The following is a 14,861-nucleotide window of genomic DNA, read 5'->3' on the forward strand; positions in this document are numbered from 1 at the left end:
TGAAACGTATAAATTCTGTTTGATCGAGTACCGGACAAAATGCAGATCGTGCAAATAGCTTGTCATTTCTCGTAAACGCGATATATATGTATTTATATAAATAAAATAAAATAAAATAAAAAAGAAATAGGCTGTGCACGTTGGTGGTGCGAGGGCTGCAGCAAAGAAATAAAAAACAAAAATAACGAAAGAAAAGACATTGCGTTTCGACATGGATAAAGACCAACATGATTTCAATCGTGTCATTTTATAATCATCGAAGTATCGGTTCGTTGTCATTAATGTATGCGACCATGCAAAGATGAACTCCATACAAAATATATACACACGTACATCAAAATCAATAAGTAAATAAATAAATAAATGAAACTAAAGAGGCACACATACATAAACAACACACGCGTCACATACGCGTGCACACACATACATGCAATTATATACGCATGAGATGAAAAAGAATCGTGTATTATCCTGTCTATTATAAAAATCGGCTCGGCCCTAGCCCTCAATGAAAGCACAGCACAATTGGTCGCGTGGCAAGGGACACGTATCCTTGAAGATTTGTGTCCCTGGCATCGCGCTTTGTATCCATATTATAAAGTGTACGTATGTATTATTAATTGCTCACTGCCTGCGTTTGCTCATAAATGGCAAGCGCGCTGCCCGACACTTTGCTTGTATTCTCTAAAGGCTCTCGATTCGACGGCGGCACTATTTTCTTCTTCTTCTTCTTCTTCTTCTTCTTCTTCTTCTTCTTCTTCTTCTTCTTCCCTTAAACTTCTTTTTTCGTTTCTTACCTTTATGACGGCAGCATCAAGTTACCGTCCCTTATTAGAAATTTGAAAGGAAGAGGGAGAAAGAGAGAGAGAGAGAAAGAGAAAGAGAAAGAGAGAAAGAGATACAGAGAAAGAGGAACGAAACCAAAAATGACAGAACGAAAGAAAGAAAGCAAGCGAGAGTGAAAATGAGAGTTAGAAAAAGAAAGAGATAACAAATAAATTAATAAATTTGTGCTATCGAGTGGTCAATCTAAAAAGTACTTGCATCGATAAAAAATCTTTAAGGTCTTGATTGAATGGTGAAAATGAAAGAATAAGAGAGAGAGAGAGAGAGAGCGAGAGAGAGAGCGAGAGCAAAAGAAAGAGAGTGAGAAATTTGTGTATATGTGTGAGAGAAAGAGAGAGTGCGGTGTTCGAAGATCATTTAGCACACTGTACACCAAACTCCGACACTGTGCTGATCTGAAAAGTCTGAACAAAAGAGAGAGAGAGAGAGAGAGCGAGAGAAAGAAAAGAATGTAAGAAAGAAAGAAAGAAAGAAAAAAAGAGAGAGGGAGAAAGAGAAAGAGAGAAAGAGATACACGTACACAACATCATACACTCGCATACGTACATGGGCAGCATATGTCATATTTACTCTGGTTACAATAAACTGAGTTTATATGAAAGATAAATATATAAATATAATGAATAAAACTATAATATTAAGAGATAACAAAAAATAATATAAAATAATAATAATAATTAAAAAAATAATAATAATAATAATAATACTGCTTTGTTTTCAGTGAGAGTGCATGATTTAAATTGATTGTGTAAGGGACAAGATGATATATAAATGTGTATTTAGTCGAGAATTGAAAACAACAAAAACCAACGCATTGTAGTTTTGAGAAATTTCGATCGAATGGATTGTGAAAGGCGATTAGAAGAAATTGGATTGAGAAAAAGGGGTAGGCTTGATAAACGAAATAAAATGAAGGATGCGAAGAAAGAGAAAGAGCTATGTATAAGGGCGTATATCCGTAATATGTATGCATGTATTAGACAGAGAGAGAGAGAAAACTTCTTAAGTATGAATGAATGAAATCTAATATACGAGAGAGAGACATGTGTGTTGTAGCGTATGCGTGTGTACGTTTGCGCGATTTTAAAATTGGAAAATAATACTATTTGATTGGGACTAACTGGGACTAAACTGGGTCTTCTTGTCAACCCAATTTTTGTGAAGTAAAATAAAAAAAAAGATAAATAAATAAATAAATAAAAAAAATAAATAACAAGAATGATGAATGAATATGAAAAATGAAAAAGAGACAATGTAAGAGAGAGAATGAGAGAGAGAGAGAGAGACGCGTAAATTTTTGCGGTTATATGTTCATTTGTAAATCATTTTTTGTCAAACAACAACAACAACAACAACAAGGAAAAAAAAGAAAAAAGAAGTATACATTTTTCTGAAAAGCATAAAAAATACGTTTGGGTATTCTTTCTGTGTGTATAAAATGTAAACACCTAACAACCGCTCCGAAGAGGAAAAAATCAATGTTTCTAACTTATTTATAATAAATAATATACATTAATGAGAAAGATAAAAATAAACGCAGTTTGTGACAGTAGCACCGATGCATGTGTGTGTGACGATAGCATTCATATTTCAAAACTACATTACTACTCTTTTTATATCCTCCTTTTCTTACATACACACATCATACATACATAAATACAAACATACATATGTACTTAATAAGTATATACATTTATTAAGGACGTTAAGGTAGGTTTTTCATTTTTTAAATTTACCGCTAATATATAAAAGTCTCAACAGGTTAATTTTTCTTTCTCTACTTATCGATAATTGAAATTTTAAATTACATTTGTTGTGTGTTTATGAGCAAGTGTGTGTGTGTCATTGTAACACATTTATTATTATTATTATCATTATTATATAATTATTATTTTATATATACGTTGTAAATAATATTAATTTTTAAATTAAGCGCGACGATAATCGTTTGAGAGATCGATAAATTTTTCATTTACTTTGATAATCGAAATTTTTCACATTACGCACATTCGTTTTTATATTTCAAATTATTATTATTTTATATAAGCTAATTTATATATACGAGTCTTCTTATTAATGCTAAACAGCAATGATCGAATAAAAAGAGAGAGAGAGAGAGGGAGAGACAGGAAAAAATATGAGTAAAAAGAACGAAAAAAAAAAGGGGAAGATTTTATCGAGACTATCCTAGTCTTATTTTTCCTTTCCCTTGATCATACGTGGCTTTTCATCCATATATCGATTGTTGTGTGATAGGGGTCAGTAGTGGAAAGCCCTGTTCAAGTCGGCAGAGTCCGACACATCGTAGTTTCTTTTACTTCACAGTTGTAATCTGGCATCACTTATAATAGAAGATAGAAGAGAAGAAAAAAAAAAAAGAAGAGAAGATACGTAGCGGATCCTGATATTTATATAGAGCTCGTTCTACTTTAGAACATGTATCTTTTTTAATAGGGTAAGTAGCCATTTTGATTCTTTTATTATTATTTAACAATTTCAAACTTTATATTAAATTATCAATATTAAAACGTTTCTTTCTTTCTTTCTTTTTTTATTTTTTCAATTTTTTATAATAACAATTTTGGAAGAGGGTTTAAATTTTTTCTTTCATTTTTTTTTGTGCCGATCAAGATCAAACACTTTTTTCATACATTTTTTATTTAATTATTCATTTATTTATTTGTTATATTACACGATTATGATTACGATTACTGATATACATATATAAATATATTTTAAGATTTTGGAAAAAAGTATTCTCTCAATAAAAATTAATATTATCATTTTAACTTTATTTACATAATTTCTTCGAGTACGCGCGACATACATACGTTGTACGAGAAGATGTATGTTAACATCGATTTGTTTTTTACACGGTATGGTGAGTAAGAACGTTGCTTTGACGAACTTTTTATGTTTCTTTATTTATATTAAACACACTTATGTATGTATATGTTACACGATTTAAATCGATCGATGGGAATTATGGCGATGATAATTATTTTTTAAATAGTTCTTATTTTATATAAATACATGTCTATTATTTACTCTTTATTACCTTTCCCCTGTCTTCAAATAAATAAAAGTATTGGTTGTTCTATGAGAAAAAATTAAATACATACACATGCACGTACACACGTACAGTTGTATATAACTATTCCCTAGTAAAGTAGCATGATGCATTATGAAAGAGTATTCAGTGTACATCGCATAAACTATAATCGATATGTTCTCAACGTTCACAATAATGTCAACGATAAACAGATATCGTATAATCGATTAGTTATATACATTCATCAATTTTTTATATACTATATACTTCTATGTATAGTCTCTACTTATAATGACCTTATTAAAAAAAAAACATTATTTCACTATTCAAGAGTACTGTTACAGGAAATTATCTTTAAAAGTATTTAGAAAAAAATATTAAAAAATACTTTACAGATTTTATTTTTCGTTAAAATCGTCATCCATGAAGCATCAACAAATCACGGTGGACCTTTCGAATATGGTTTTCACCGCTTTTTCCTACTTGGCATTAGCTGGAGCAGTCTGGATTTTTTTGAGACTTCTTCAAGCCTGCTTTTGGCTTCCAAGACATTTGAAAAAACAAAACGACGTTCAACAAATGTTACAGGATAAGGTATATATCTATTTGAGCATTTAAATATTTAATTTTTTAAAAAATGGCGCTTGAGATCGAGAGATTTTGAAGTTTAGTGCCACCTGGCGGGGGGATAATTGTTACTTTGGGGTTGAGTCGGTAACGTCGGTACATGAAAATTCTGTTTTATCTATCAACCATATGGGCAATAGTAATTTTTTACTTGTTCTAATATTAACAAAAGATACAATTTCTTTTCAAAACTGTGTAGTACGTCAAATTAAATTTTATTGCTAAAGAGTAATTTATATTCAAACTTTCTCTCTTTTTTGTTTACTTTAAATATTACAAAATGAAAGATAATACCAATTTTTTTATTTCTTTTTATTTCAAGGTTGATGATTACGAGAGATATATACTCGATTGCGAAGAGAAAGAGAAGACAATGATATTGGAAGGAGAGAGTACAGAGGAGCAAAACGCCGAAATGATGAAGAAATGGAAAGAAAGAAGAGAATGTTTCGAAATGATGAAGCGAGAATTGAAGAAGGTGCGTGACGGCGGTGAGATTAATGATTGGGATTATCTATTAGAAGAAGAACAGAAGTTGGAGGAGGAAGAGGAAGCTAAAAGGAAAGAAAAAGAAAGTGAGAACGAAGAAGGCGTGAAGATAACTGAGATTCCTGAAGAAAAGTTATCTAAGAGAGAAAAGAAACATGATGACAATAAAAAATCTTCGGACAAATTAGATGGGTCGCCGAAAAAATCCGAAAATGTGGATTTACTGATCGGTAAAGAAGAACCGAAGGAAAAGGACGAAGAGGAAACCAAAAAGGACAAATAATAATATTCCTTTCTCGTTTTATTTATTGAGCTTGAAATTTATTTTTTTGTTACTTTAAAATTATTTTCGTATTTTGAAGTAAAACAAACAAGAAGAAAATTAAATACGTCCATGATGACGTGAAATATTTTTATCGTTGTTTATAAAATATATTTCGTACGAAATGTTTTAAGTAAGAAACAACGTTGAAGTATCATCAAAGCAATAATTCGTTCGTCCTAAACATAATTTCTTTTTTCTTTCTGCCATGGTGACCGTGTGTCGATTTATCGAGACATTATATTTTTTATATACGTCACTTTGTAATCAGTAATAAATGTAGAGTAGTATAGATATATACAACGAAAATATGTGTTCTCAACTCATACAAATTTAAATAAATTAGTAAATCGATCGTAGAGATGAAATATGTATTTACGTACATATTTTTATATATTTGAGACGATATTCTTAAGGCCTATATAATACAAATATATACGTATGCATGTAATGTATATATTTTGTGTTACCTGTAAATTCATCTGCATTTTATCTAGTACTAACCTAACGTTTGTGGTAATAGGCGTCGTCGACCTCAAGGTCGCGGCCACTTTCGAACAACGAATTCAAAAAGAAGAAGAAGAAACAGGCACGTTCTTCGTTCTTGGCTGCTTTCCAACTAGAGCAATACACAAGAATAATCCCGGAGGTAGGTGAGTCTCTTGTTAGCGTTACTGTTATCGACTCTTGCGTGCTACAATCGATTATGTGTATTTACAATGTACATGCATCATATATATGTACTTCTTATGTGCATACATAAATGCAAAAATATTGTACATTTAGAATATAAGTTTCGAAGTATAATAATCGTGATTGTTGGGTATAATAGTTACATACAGATTCAAAGATATAAATTTTACGATTGAAATGTTTTTAGATAAAAGATATGAGCAATTTGCAAGGTTATCATGGAATTATAATCAATAATTATAAACGTTAACCATTTACACAACTTTGCACGCGCTTAATTTGTATTGTTTAATATTTTAATTGATCATCTGTGTGTTCATAAATATTTGTATTGTTTTTTTTTATAAAAAACGAGGAATGTTGTTTTTTCCCGCCAAATATCAGACAATTGTTTGACTCGTCTTTTTTGGCGGGCAAATTACAACTGTGTGGGTGAGTGCATCGATCGAAGTACCATCACTTACACGTGAACGTCCCTCAAGAGACCTGTTTTATCAGGTACGGGCCTAGTGATCCTGGAGTCTTGAATTCAAGGATTTAATCATATTAATAATGAGAAATTATTTTGATCTTAATTAAGTATACAATTAAAAATGAAAATTGTCTAAAAAATGTCAATTTTTGGATCTATCGATCGCAAGAGCTTTAGAGAAAAATAAATTAATTCTTATTGAAAGATTTATTTAAAATTGATAAAGAGTTGCATCATATTATATTAGAAGGATTTCAGGACATATCGTATTTAAATTTTTAGTGAATTTTAATTATCGATGAAGTAACAATTTGGAAAAAAAAAGATTGAAATATTCTATACGTAATGTATTACACCGTATGTAACATTTATTGAACTTATCGATATTTGTTGCAATGTTGAGAAATACGTAAAATGAAATATGACCGATATACACAGGTATATACCATCCATGTATTAGCGTTGCATCCTACGAGTTACCGAAGTCGTTCGCGAGGTGTCGCTACTAGTAATCAAGTAGGATTCGACCGGAGCTCAGTTTGGCCTGAGCCACGCTAGTGTACGGGTGGGTGGTAGTGGAGATGGGAGGGTTAGAGAGGAAAGAAGGGTGAAGTTAGCCGCGCATCGTTGGTAGGGGCGAGCGTATCAATCTCTTACGTGTATATATGCGTGTATATATATATGTGCATATGTAATTGTGTGTATATACAGCCTTGGGCTAACTGTGCACTGTCAAACTGATTAAGAAAAGAATTCGTATTTCTGAAAGAGAAAGAAAGGGAGGAAGTAAGAAAGAGATTTGAATTTCTTCGGGGATATATTAAAGAAAAGAATAATAGGTGAACCGAAAAAAAAGGGGACAACAAATATAGCAAGAAGGTGAAAGATAGAAAAAGTGAGGTAGAGAGGAAGAGGGTGAAGTACTCCCTCTTAAGGTATAACAAAAGGGTAGGAAGTACGATGTCGTCCAGTAGACCCGGTCGACGTCAAACTTTTATTCATTGAGAGTCTTTTCGTCGATGTACTCGCTCGTCGCAAATCCGGAGGCTGAGTACGACGAGGATAGCACCAGCCATGCCTCGATTGAACGAAAAACCAATGTTGTTTTTTACGAGCCATATGACGAGAATGATGATGACAGTGATGAATCGACATCTTCTGTTAGGATAAAAAAGGAACGCAAGGGGTAAGTTTTAATTGTTTTCACTTTTACTTTTGCACCACCGGGTATACCCTATTTCCAATTTTTCTTCTTTTGTTTTAAAGTGCGATACGTAATGCGCATTTCTATTAAAATTCGGTTAATGAGAAAATGTGCAATAAGAAAGGGAGTTCGGTGCACCTTTCCGTTTATTTCTTTCACCACTTTTGTTTTAAATACTATAAATGAGTACGTATTTGTCTTAGGAAATAAAGTAAACATTAAGATAGAGAAAAAAGGGTGAATGGGATTTCTTGCTTTATTTATTTTATATTTTACCTTCGTTTATTTTTTATTTAACTTTCGTGTTTTTGTTTGTGTTTATGTTGAATAATGTGTAGGCACATGCGTTTGGGTTCATTACGGTTGATTCTTTCTCTCTTTCTCGTTCTCTCTCTCTCTCTCTTTCTTTCTTTCTTTCTCATTCTCCCTCTCTTACCGGAGCCTGGATATACACCTTCCCTTTCCATCTTATTTTCTTTCTATCCCTCTCTCTCTCATTGGTTCCACTCGTCGTTCCTGGCTGGCTCCTGCATTTCTCACTTCTATATGCGTTAGCCTCTCGGGTTCCTGCTCTCCTTCCTTCGAGGTCGATGACACCGATGAACTCACGATACATACACTCTTTTAATCCAGGATCTTCTCCTCTTTACACTTTCGGAAAATATTTTCCTTCCCTTCTTTACTTCTTGATACTTTTTCTTAATTTCTCTTACGACAAAAATGAAGCGAACATTTTTTTGCAATTCAAAAGGAGTTAAATTTTTTGGCGCCAATTTTGAACATTTTTCGTACATTGGAAAAGAATAATATTCGAAAGAATATATTGTTGGGAAAGTAATTTCGTTTTACGTACAGAGATTTCGTTTGTCACGTTTATCGATAAAATTAAATTTTAAATTTTAAAAATCATTTTATACTCTCTAACAATAGACACTTGTGAAACGTGATTAAGAATCTTTTTGTGTCTAAATTCGTCAAATAGTTTTTATTTCCCATTGTATGGAAAATTGATAATCAAAGTGAGCTTTTTCGTCATATTTCCCTTTTTTTTTTTTTTTTTTTTTTTTAAATGTACTGATGGATGTTAAGAGTGTTGAATAACAATTCGAAAAATAGCTGATAAGTTGAATATATTAAAATCAACCATTCGCGATCATTTGAGAGATATGAAATCGTGCTTGAAATGATGTCCACATATTTTGCAACAGCCTGTAGATAAAAGTATCAAGTTATGAAGTTAAAGACCAGAGAAAGGTCTTTGGGAAGACAGACAGACGACTCTATAGGCGAAGTAAGAGCTGTAAATAAAGTTGGTCCTACAATCAATGACGTCATACAATATCGCTAAAAGGTCAACGACCTTCGCATAACTCGGTCACCTGTCCTATATAAACGTGAACATAGACGCACGTAAATGCGTGGATTTTATAACCGAATGAATATCACTCTTAGCTTATCTTCTATCCTATTTTGCTTAGGTTAATACAGAATTCTCAAAGAGTTAAGCATTTGACGTTCTAAACAGAATATCGATCGATCGCGATCGATCTATCAATCGATTTTCCTTTTATTTATTTATTTATTAACGCAAATATCGCGTCAGTTCGATCGATAAGTTAGTTTTCTTAGTGTAACTACGCGCGTTAGATTAAAATCAGATAAAATCGAGGAACGAGAATACAGCGTTTAAAAAATTTCATATTACCTGTGGCTATATATAAGGCAGATAATATTTTTCAAAAGACGGTCGTTTAACGGTAAACGGAATAACGAATGCGAAGTAGTTCGTAAAATGTTAATTCAAAATTGTTACCAATTATGCACGTTATCTTTTCTAATTATAAGAAGCATATTTCATTTCAACATACATATATTAAAAATTATAATTTTTTTCAGAGATAAGTGTGGAAATAATAAATATTTAATAATTTGCGTTCTATAGTATTAATTAAAAAGAATAACAAATTGTATATATTATTGTCTCATCAACTAAATAACTTATCTATACTAATTGAACTAAATAAATCATTATTTGAAATAATATTTTAAATATATATTTACATATATATTTTTATATCATACTTTACTTACACGACAAACGTATAATTTTTTGATCGTTCGGAAAATAATTTCAGAAATCATAAACGATTTGTTCATATTTAGAATCCAAGGTTTTTTAAAATGATCGCGAATAGTCGAATTTAATAAATTCAATTTCTTTGTTATTTTTTCCGTTGTTATGCGGCCAGTAACGACCACTAAAGCTTTCATTACGAGCATCGGATATATACGTCATCTTATGTACACTTTTTTTCATTTAGAACTCATTTCATTAATGACACCCTTTCTAATGGAACGAATTATCCTAACAGAAGGGTTAATTTTTATGCGAATAAAGCAATTAATACTCGAACAACAATATTTATATTTATATTTTATTACGAAAAAAAAAGTAATTGGATATTTACTATTATTTGGATTGCCAAAATCTAAAAATAGACGACATAGAAAATATTTCTATATATATAATGTCTTAGATATGCACGTATGTGTTCTAAGCAATTACGTCAAAGTTGTTAGACGTTATAAAGACCCGATCATACACCTCACATGTTCCCTTTTACTTTACCTTTTTCAAACCATTACGTCAGCTTTGCGACATTCGCACGATATCACATCGAAGAGTTTCTCGTCATCGTCATCGATCGATGACACGAGCGTAACCTCTTCCATGGAAATATCAAACGTCCTATGGGATGTAGGCCTCTAATTTTATCTACCCCTTCGTAGGTATAACAAACTTTTATACGATACTCTTGAAACCCTTGTAGTAACTTTACTCATACTTTTCGAATGAATTTTCTAAATTTTCATCACATTCATAATAACAATTTTTTAATACAAATTATACTATTATATAAAACTGATTAGAATTATTATATAATTATTAACGAAGTTTTATGATCATAGGATTAATTTTTATCTTTACTCGATTACTTTCATTTTTTAATGTTAACTTTTTTTTTTTTTGTCTAATAACTTTTATTTCATTTTATTTTAATTAAATCTCATTTATATTTAACACATTATTCGCGTCTTTTCGTAATACAATTTTCTAACCGATTAATTGATCTTATTAATTTGAATTCTTCAAATGATTTATCCGTATCGATTAAATTATTCCAAGATTAGATTAATTTACCTTATCAATTTGTTTAATACTTCTCTCTTAATTTTAGATTATGTTCTTTTAAGTAATAAATATTAAATATACGCGTAAGAGAGTCTGAAAGGAAAAGAAAAAAATATGAAGGAACTAACAATAACGCGCGGTTATCTATCGGTATTTTTCGTGTGGAAAACTGAGCATATCACGCAGCTCCGTTCTATCGATCCGCAGCAGCCAAGAGGAGCTTTACGTCTCCTCCCACTCCTTTACCCTTTCCCCCCACTATTCTCTCTCTTCTCTCTCTAACATACACACGCACACATTGACAAACTACTCCATCTTTCCGATTTCTGCATTCATCTACTCGATCTTTACTTATATTTCTATTTCTGTCTCCGTTATATTTCATTTCATTTCAAACGCTATATCACAAACGTATATATTTTCGATTTAAAAAAAAAAACAAAATAATAAGTAAAAGAAACAAAATTTACACATACATTCACGTATACACATACGCACGCACTTACGCACGCCCTTATGAAATACTCCCCCCCCCCCAAAAAAAAAATTGTATTCTTTTTAAGTTGATTTTTTCGTTACCAGAGGTATGATTTAATTTTGATTAAAATGATGGTATAATGAATGAAGTCACGTGACAATGTAGAAGAACAATGGCGCGAAATCAATTGGGACGTACGCGAGTTATCACCATGACAGGACTTGTTAAAAAGATAGAAAGAGAAAGGGAGAAAAAGAGGGATGAAGGGGAACGAAGGGGTATGCAAGATACAGGGAAAGGATTAGATGTGGAGGAAGAGGGACGAGAGGGGATGTCAGGAGGCGAGAAGGGGAAGTTTGAAGAGAGGCTGGGTCGAGTAGGTGAGAGAGAATCGACCCGATGCGTTTTCCTCTCCTCTCCTCTCCTCTCCTCTCCTCTTCTCTCCTCTCTTCTTTTATTTTCTCTTCTCTTCTCTTTTCTTCTCTTCTCCTTTCCTTTCCTTTCCTTCCTTCCTTCAAATATGTCCTGCCATGATATTTTATCTCGATATTTTATCCATTAGAGAAATTTCATTTTTTTTTTATACCTTCTGGTACTAACCCTCTATGGGGGGAGACTTTGAAGTCTCATGGCAATAAATTGAATATTACTTTTGAATTTAATTTTCTTCTTCAATATGGGACACTTATAATATTTCATAATCTTTATATTATAACCGATATATAAAAGATTTTTTGTATCAATTTATGAATTCTTCCTTGATATGTGAGAATTAATTGAATATCATCAATAATTGTTTCTTTTTATTTATGGATTAATATTTTTGTTTTGATTTTTAATTGTATAAATTTTATAAAAGGTACAATACTTTGAAGGGTTAATTATTATATATTTTAAAGAATTTATTTGTTGATGTGTATTCACGTGTGTGTGTAATTGTTTAAGATGAGATTCGTGGATTTGTATGAATTAGAAAATTGTGATTTCAGATTGTGAAATAATTTTATTGCAATTATGCAGGGTAGTTTAAATTGAAATGATGGTTTTATATTTTAAAGTAATCTATGTGCTAATTTTGTTCTTTTTTATAGACCGATACCATAATTGAATATTTTTGTATATTGTAAATAAAATTTTGCAAATTAAATAAAAATATTAATAGTAGAAAAATTGAAAGTTATTTCATTGTGTTCATTTTTTAAAGTAATTTATGATTTAAATACAAATCTTTCTATACACTTATGTTATTATTTAAAATATATTTGTATATAATATAAATTATTAAAATGATATGAATTTTTTGACATATTTAAAATAGTATGAAATGAATGAAGATATTTATATTCAATAAAACTGTAGATATTTATAATAGAAAATCGAAATGTGTTGTATGTTTTGTTTAGAATATAAATTTTCGTATTATCAATAGAATAATATTCAATTTCAATAGTAAACAAAATATTTATTGACCGTGTAAAGATTCCTGAAGTAAGAATTGACTATCTTGACCTTGAGTCATAAGAAACGAATGGACCAAAGAGGAATTTTTTGCTTTTTCTATCTCGAACATCTTTTCAAGGGGGTATGTTTGAATACGGATTCGCCAATGAAACTAGCTAGGTAGCTTCGTTCATTCTATGAATAGTCTACCCAATGAATGCATCGTCTTTTTCCTAAAACATACACACACACGAACGCACGCATGCACGCACACAGATACTCTCTTTCTCTTTTTCTTTCTTTCTTTCTTTTTCTCTTGGAAATTTTTCGGTGTTATCTTCAAGGCTATCGAGCGATGACACGCGAGAATGTCAAGGTCACGTTTCTGCCTCTTCCTAAATAATAATAAAAAGAATCTCGATCTATAAATTTGATTTTATATCTTTTTGCATTTTATTATCATTATTATATATATATATATATTATTATATATATAAGTACGATTAAAATTTTAGATATAAAAAACAAATTATTTTTCTGTCCTATTGTTAACAAATTTCTATAGACAGTTATTAAATTGAATTATGTTAATAATTGTAATATAAATTGTATCGTAAATGTTGGAGCACAAAAGTACTTGAGTGTTGTTCAAAGTTTATATAGAATGATTAGAAAAATCAATTATTTGTCTATTTTTAAAATCCCCGTCCTCCTTTTTTTTTTTTTAAAGCTAAACTTATAATATGAAAATTTAGTAAACAAAGTAGTCTAAATAGTTTGGGGAAGGAGTAATTGATTTAAAAAAAATAACATAGGAATTTTTGATCCACCCTGTACATACACGTCGCATAGATCAGATTAGATAACTCGGTAGAAATCGATGAGAATTAAAAGACCTTCTAGATCTATGATATAAATAAAGTTGGTCAAAGGCATTCGCATGTTGGTAATACACGTACATGCATATAAATATATATATATATACACACACACACACATACAACGAAACGAATCTAAAATCACCTCTTTTTCTTTCGATCTCTTTCTTTCTTTTCTGTGTTTCAATTCTCGATGCAAAGAGGTCGAATCCTCGATTTCTGACAGTTAAGGTCAAGATCGTGGCCTTGGTCCATCGAAGAAGATTCATGGACAGCGTTCATTTATTGACCACCGGAGAAATTCACATATTTACATATTTATTTACATATTTATTATATTTACATATTGATGTTATATCGGTGACTAGGAAATTTGATGAAAAAATTTAATACGCGTTAAAGAAATGAATTATTATATATATATATATATATAAAAAAAAATGATTGTGTGCATGTTAAAACGATATATTTATTAATTATTTTATAATGAATTTTGTGTTGATAGAAAAAGGAACGATTGATAAATTTATTTTTTAAATAAAAATATTTCTGACAATTTTGTTATAACAATTTATATTATTGTTATTATTATTAAAAATATTGTTATAATATTTTTTAACTTTAAATAAATAAAATACGATCTCTCTCTCTCTCTCTCTCTCTCTCTCTCTCAACAAAATTATTTTCATAATTTAATCGTAGCTACGATGCATGATCGAATTATTTATCGAATAGAATTGGATGGGTATACTTTTTTTAGTAGATTCGAGTGTTCTAAAATGAATTTCTTTTTTTCTTATTTCATTATTAACGTTTCGTAGAAAGAGAGTAATAATGCAGAAAGAGGTCAGGAAATGGTTAGAAGACAGAAATGGCTATTTTTAATTTATTTAGATCGTAACATTTCACTTCTGCCTTCCAACATCTCTAATGGAAAAAAGAAAAAAAGAAAAGAGAGAAAGAGAGGGACAAAGAAATAGAATACTCAAATATAATAATTAATTTATCAATATATAAAAGAGATATATCGTAGAACTTGTACGAAAAGTTCTGAAGCATACTTACAATTATAAATCTTTCATATAATCAACTATTTTTAAAATTTATTAAATTAAATTGTATTTTTTCTTTTTATAAAATTTTCATAATTAACTCGTAGAGATTTAT

General features: G+C 30.4%; 2 protein-coding genes across 5 annotated transcripts in view; both read left to right on the forward strand.

The window, feature by feature from the left end:
- The first annotated feature begins 2,766 nt into the window (after positions 1-2,766).
- LOC106791522 (glutamic acid-rich protein-like) lies at positions 2,767-5,788 on the forward strand. 2 transcript variants are annotated; one of them, XM_014757206.1, is made up of 3 exons: positions 2,767-3,301; positions 4,294-4,492; positions 4,848-5,788. In XM_014757206.1, exons 2-3 carry the CDS (start codon positions 4,322-4,324, stop codon positions 5,295-5,297), a joined length of 621 nt encoding a protein of 206 aa, XP_014612692.1. In that variant the 5' UTR covers positions 2,767-3,301; positions 4,294-4,321; the 3' UTR covers positions 5,298-5,788. The 2 variants fall into 2 exon arrangements, with proteins under 2 accessions (XP_014612692.1, XP_014612700.1); XM_014757214.1 differs by having other exon boundaries at positions 4,328-4,492.
- A 1,266-nt stretch (positions 5,789-7,054) lies between these two features.
- LOC106791722 (mucin-5AC-like) overlaps positions 7,055-14,861 on the forward strand; it is a 46,112-nt gene continuing 38,305 nt past the window's right edge. For 2 of the 3 annotated variants that reach the window (XM_014757592.1, XM_014757600.1), the window contains exon 1: positions 7,055-7,687. In XM_014757592.1, coding sequence (XP_014613078.1) covers positions 7,521-7,687 — 167 coding nt within the window. In that variant the 5' untranslated portion in view covers positions 7,055-7,520. The remainder of the gene's footprint in view (positions 7,688-14,861) is intronic. The other variant, XM_014757626.1, reaches the window with a different exon arrangement.

This window comes from Polistes canadensis, unplaced genomic scaffold, assembly GCF_001313835.1.
Source record: "Polistes canadensis isolate GaletaPanama2010 unplaced genomic scaffold, ASM131383v1 scaffold_8, whole genome shotgun sequence".
NCBI lineage: Eukaryota > Metazoa > Arthropoda > Insecta > Hymenoptera > Vespidae > Polistes > Polistes canadensis.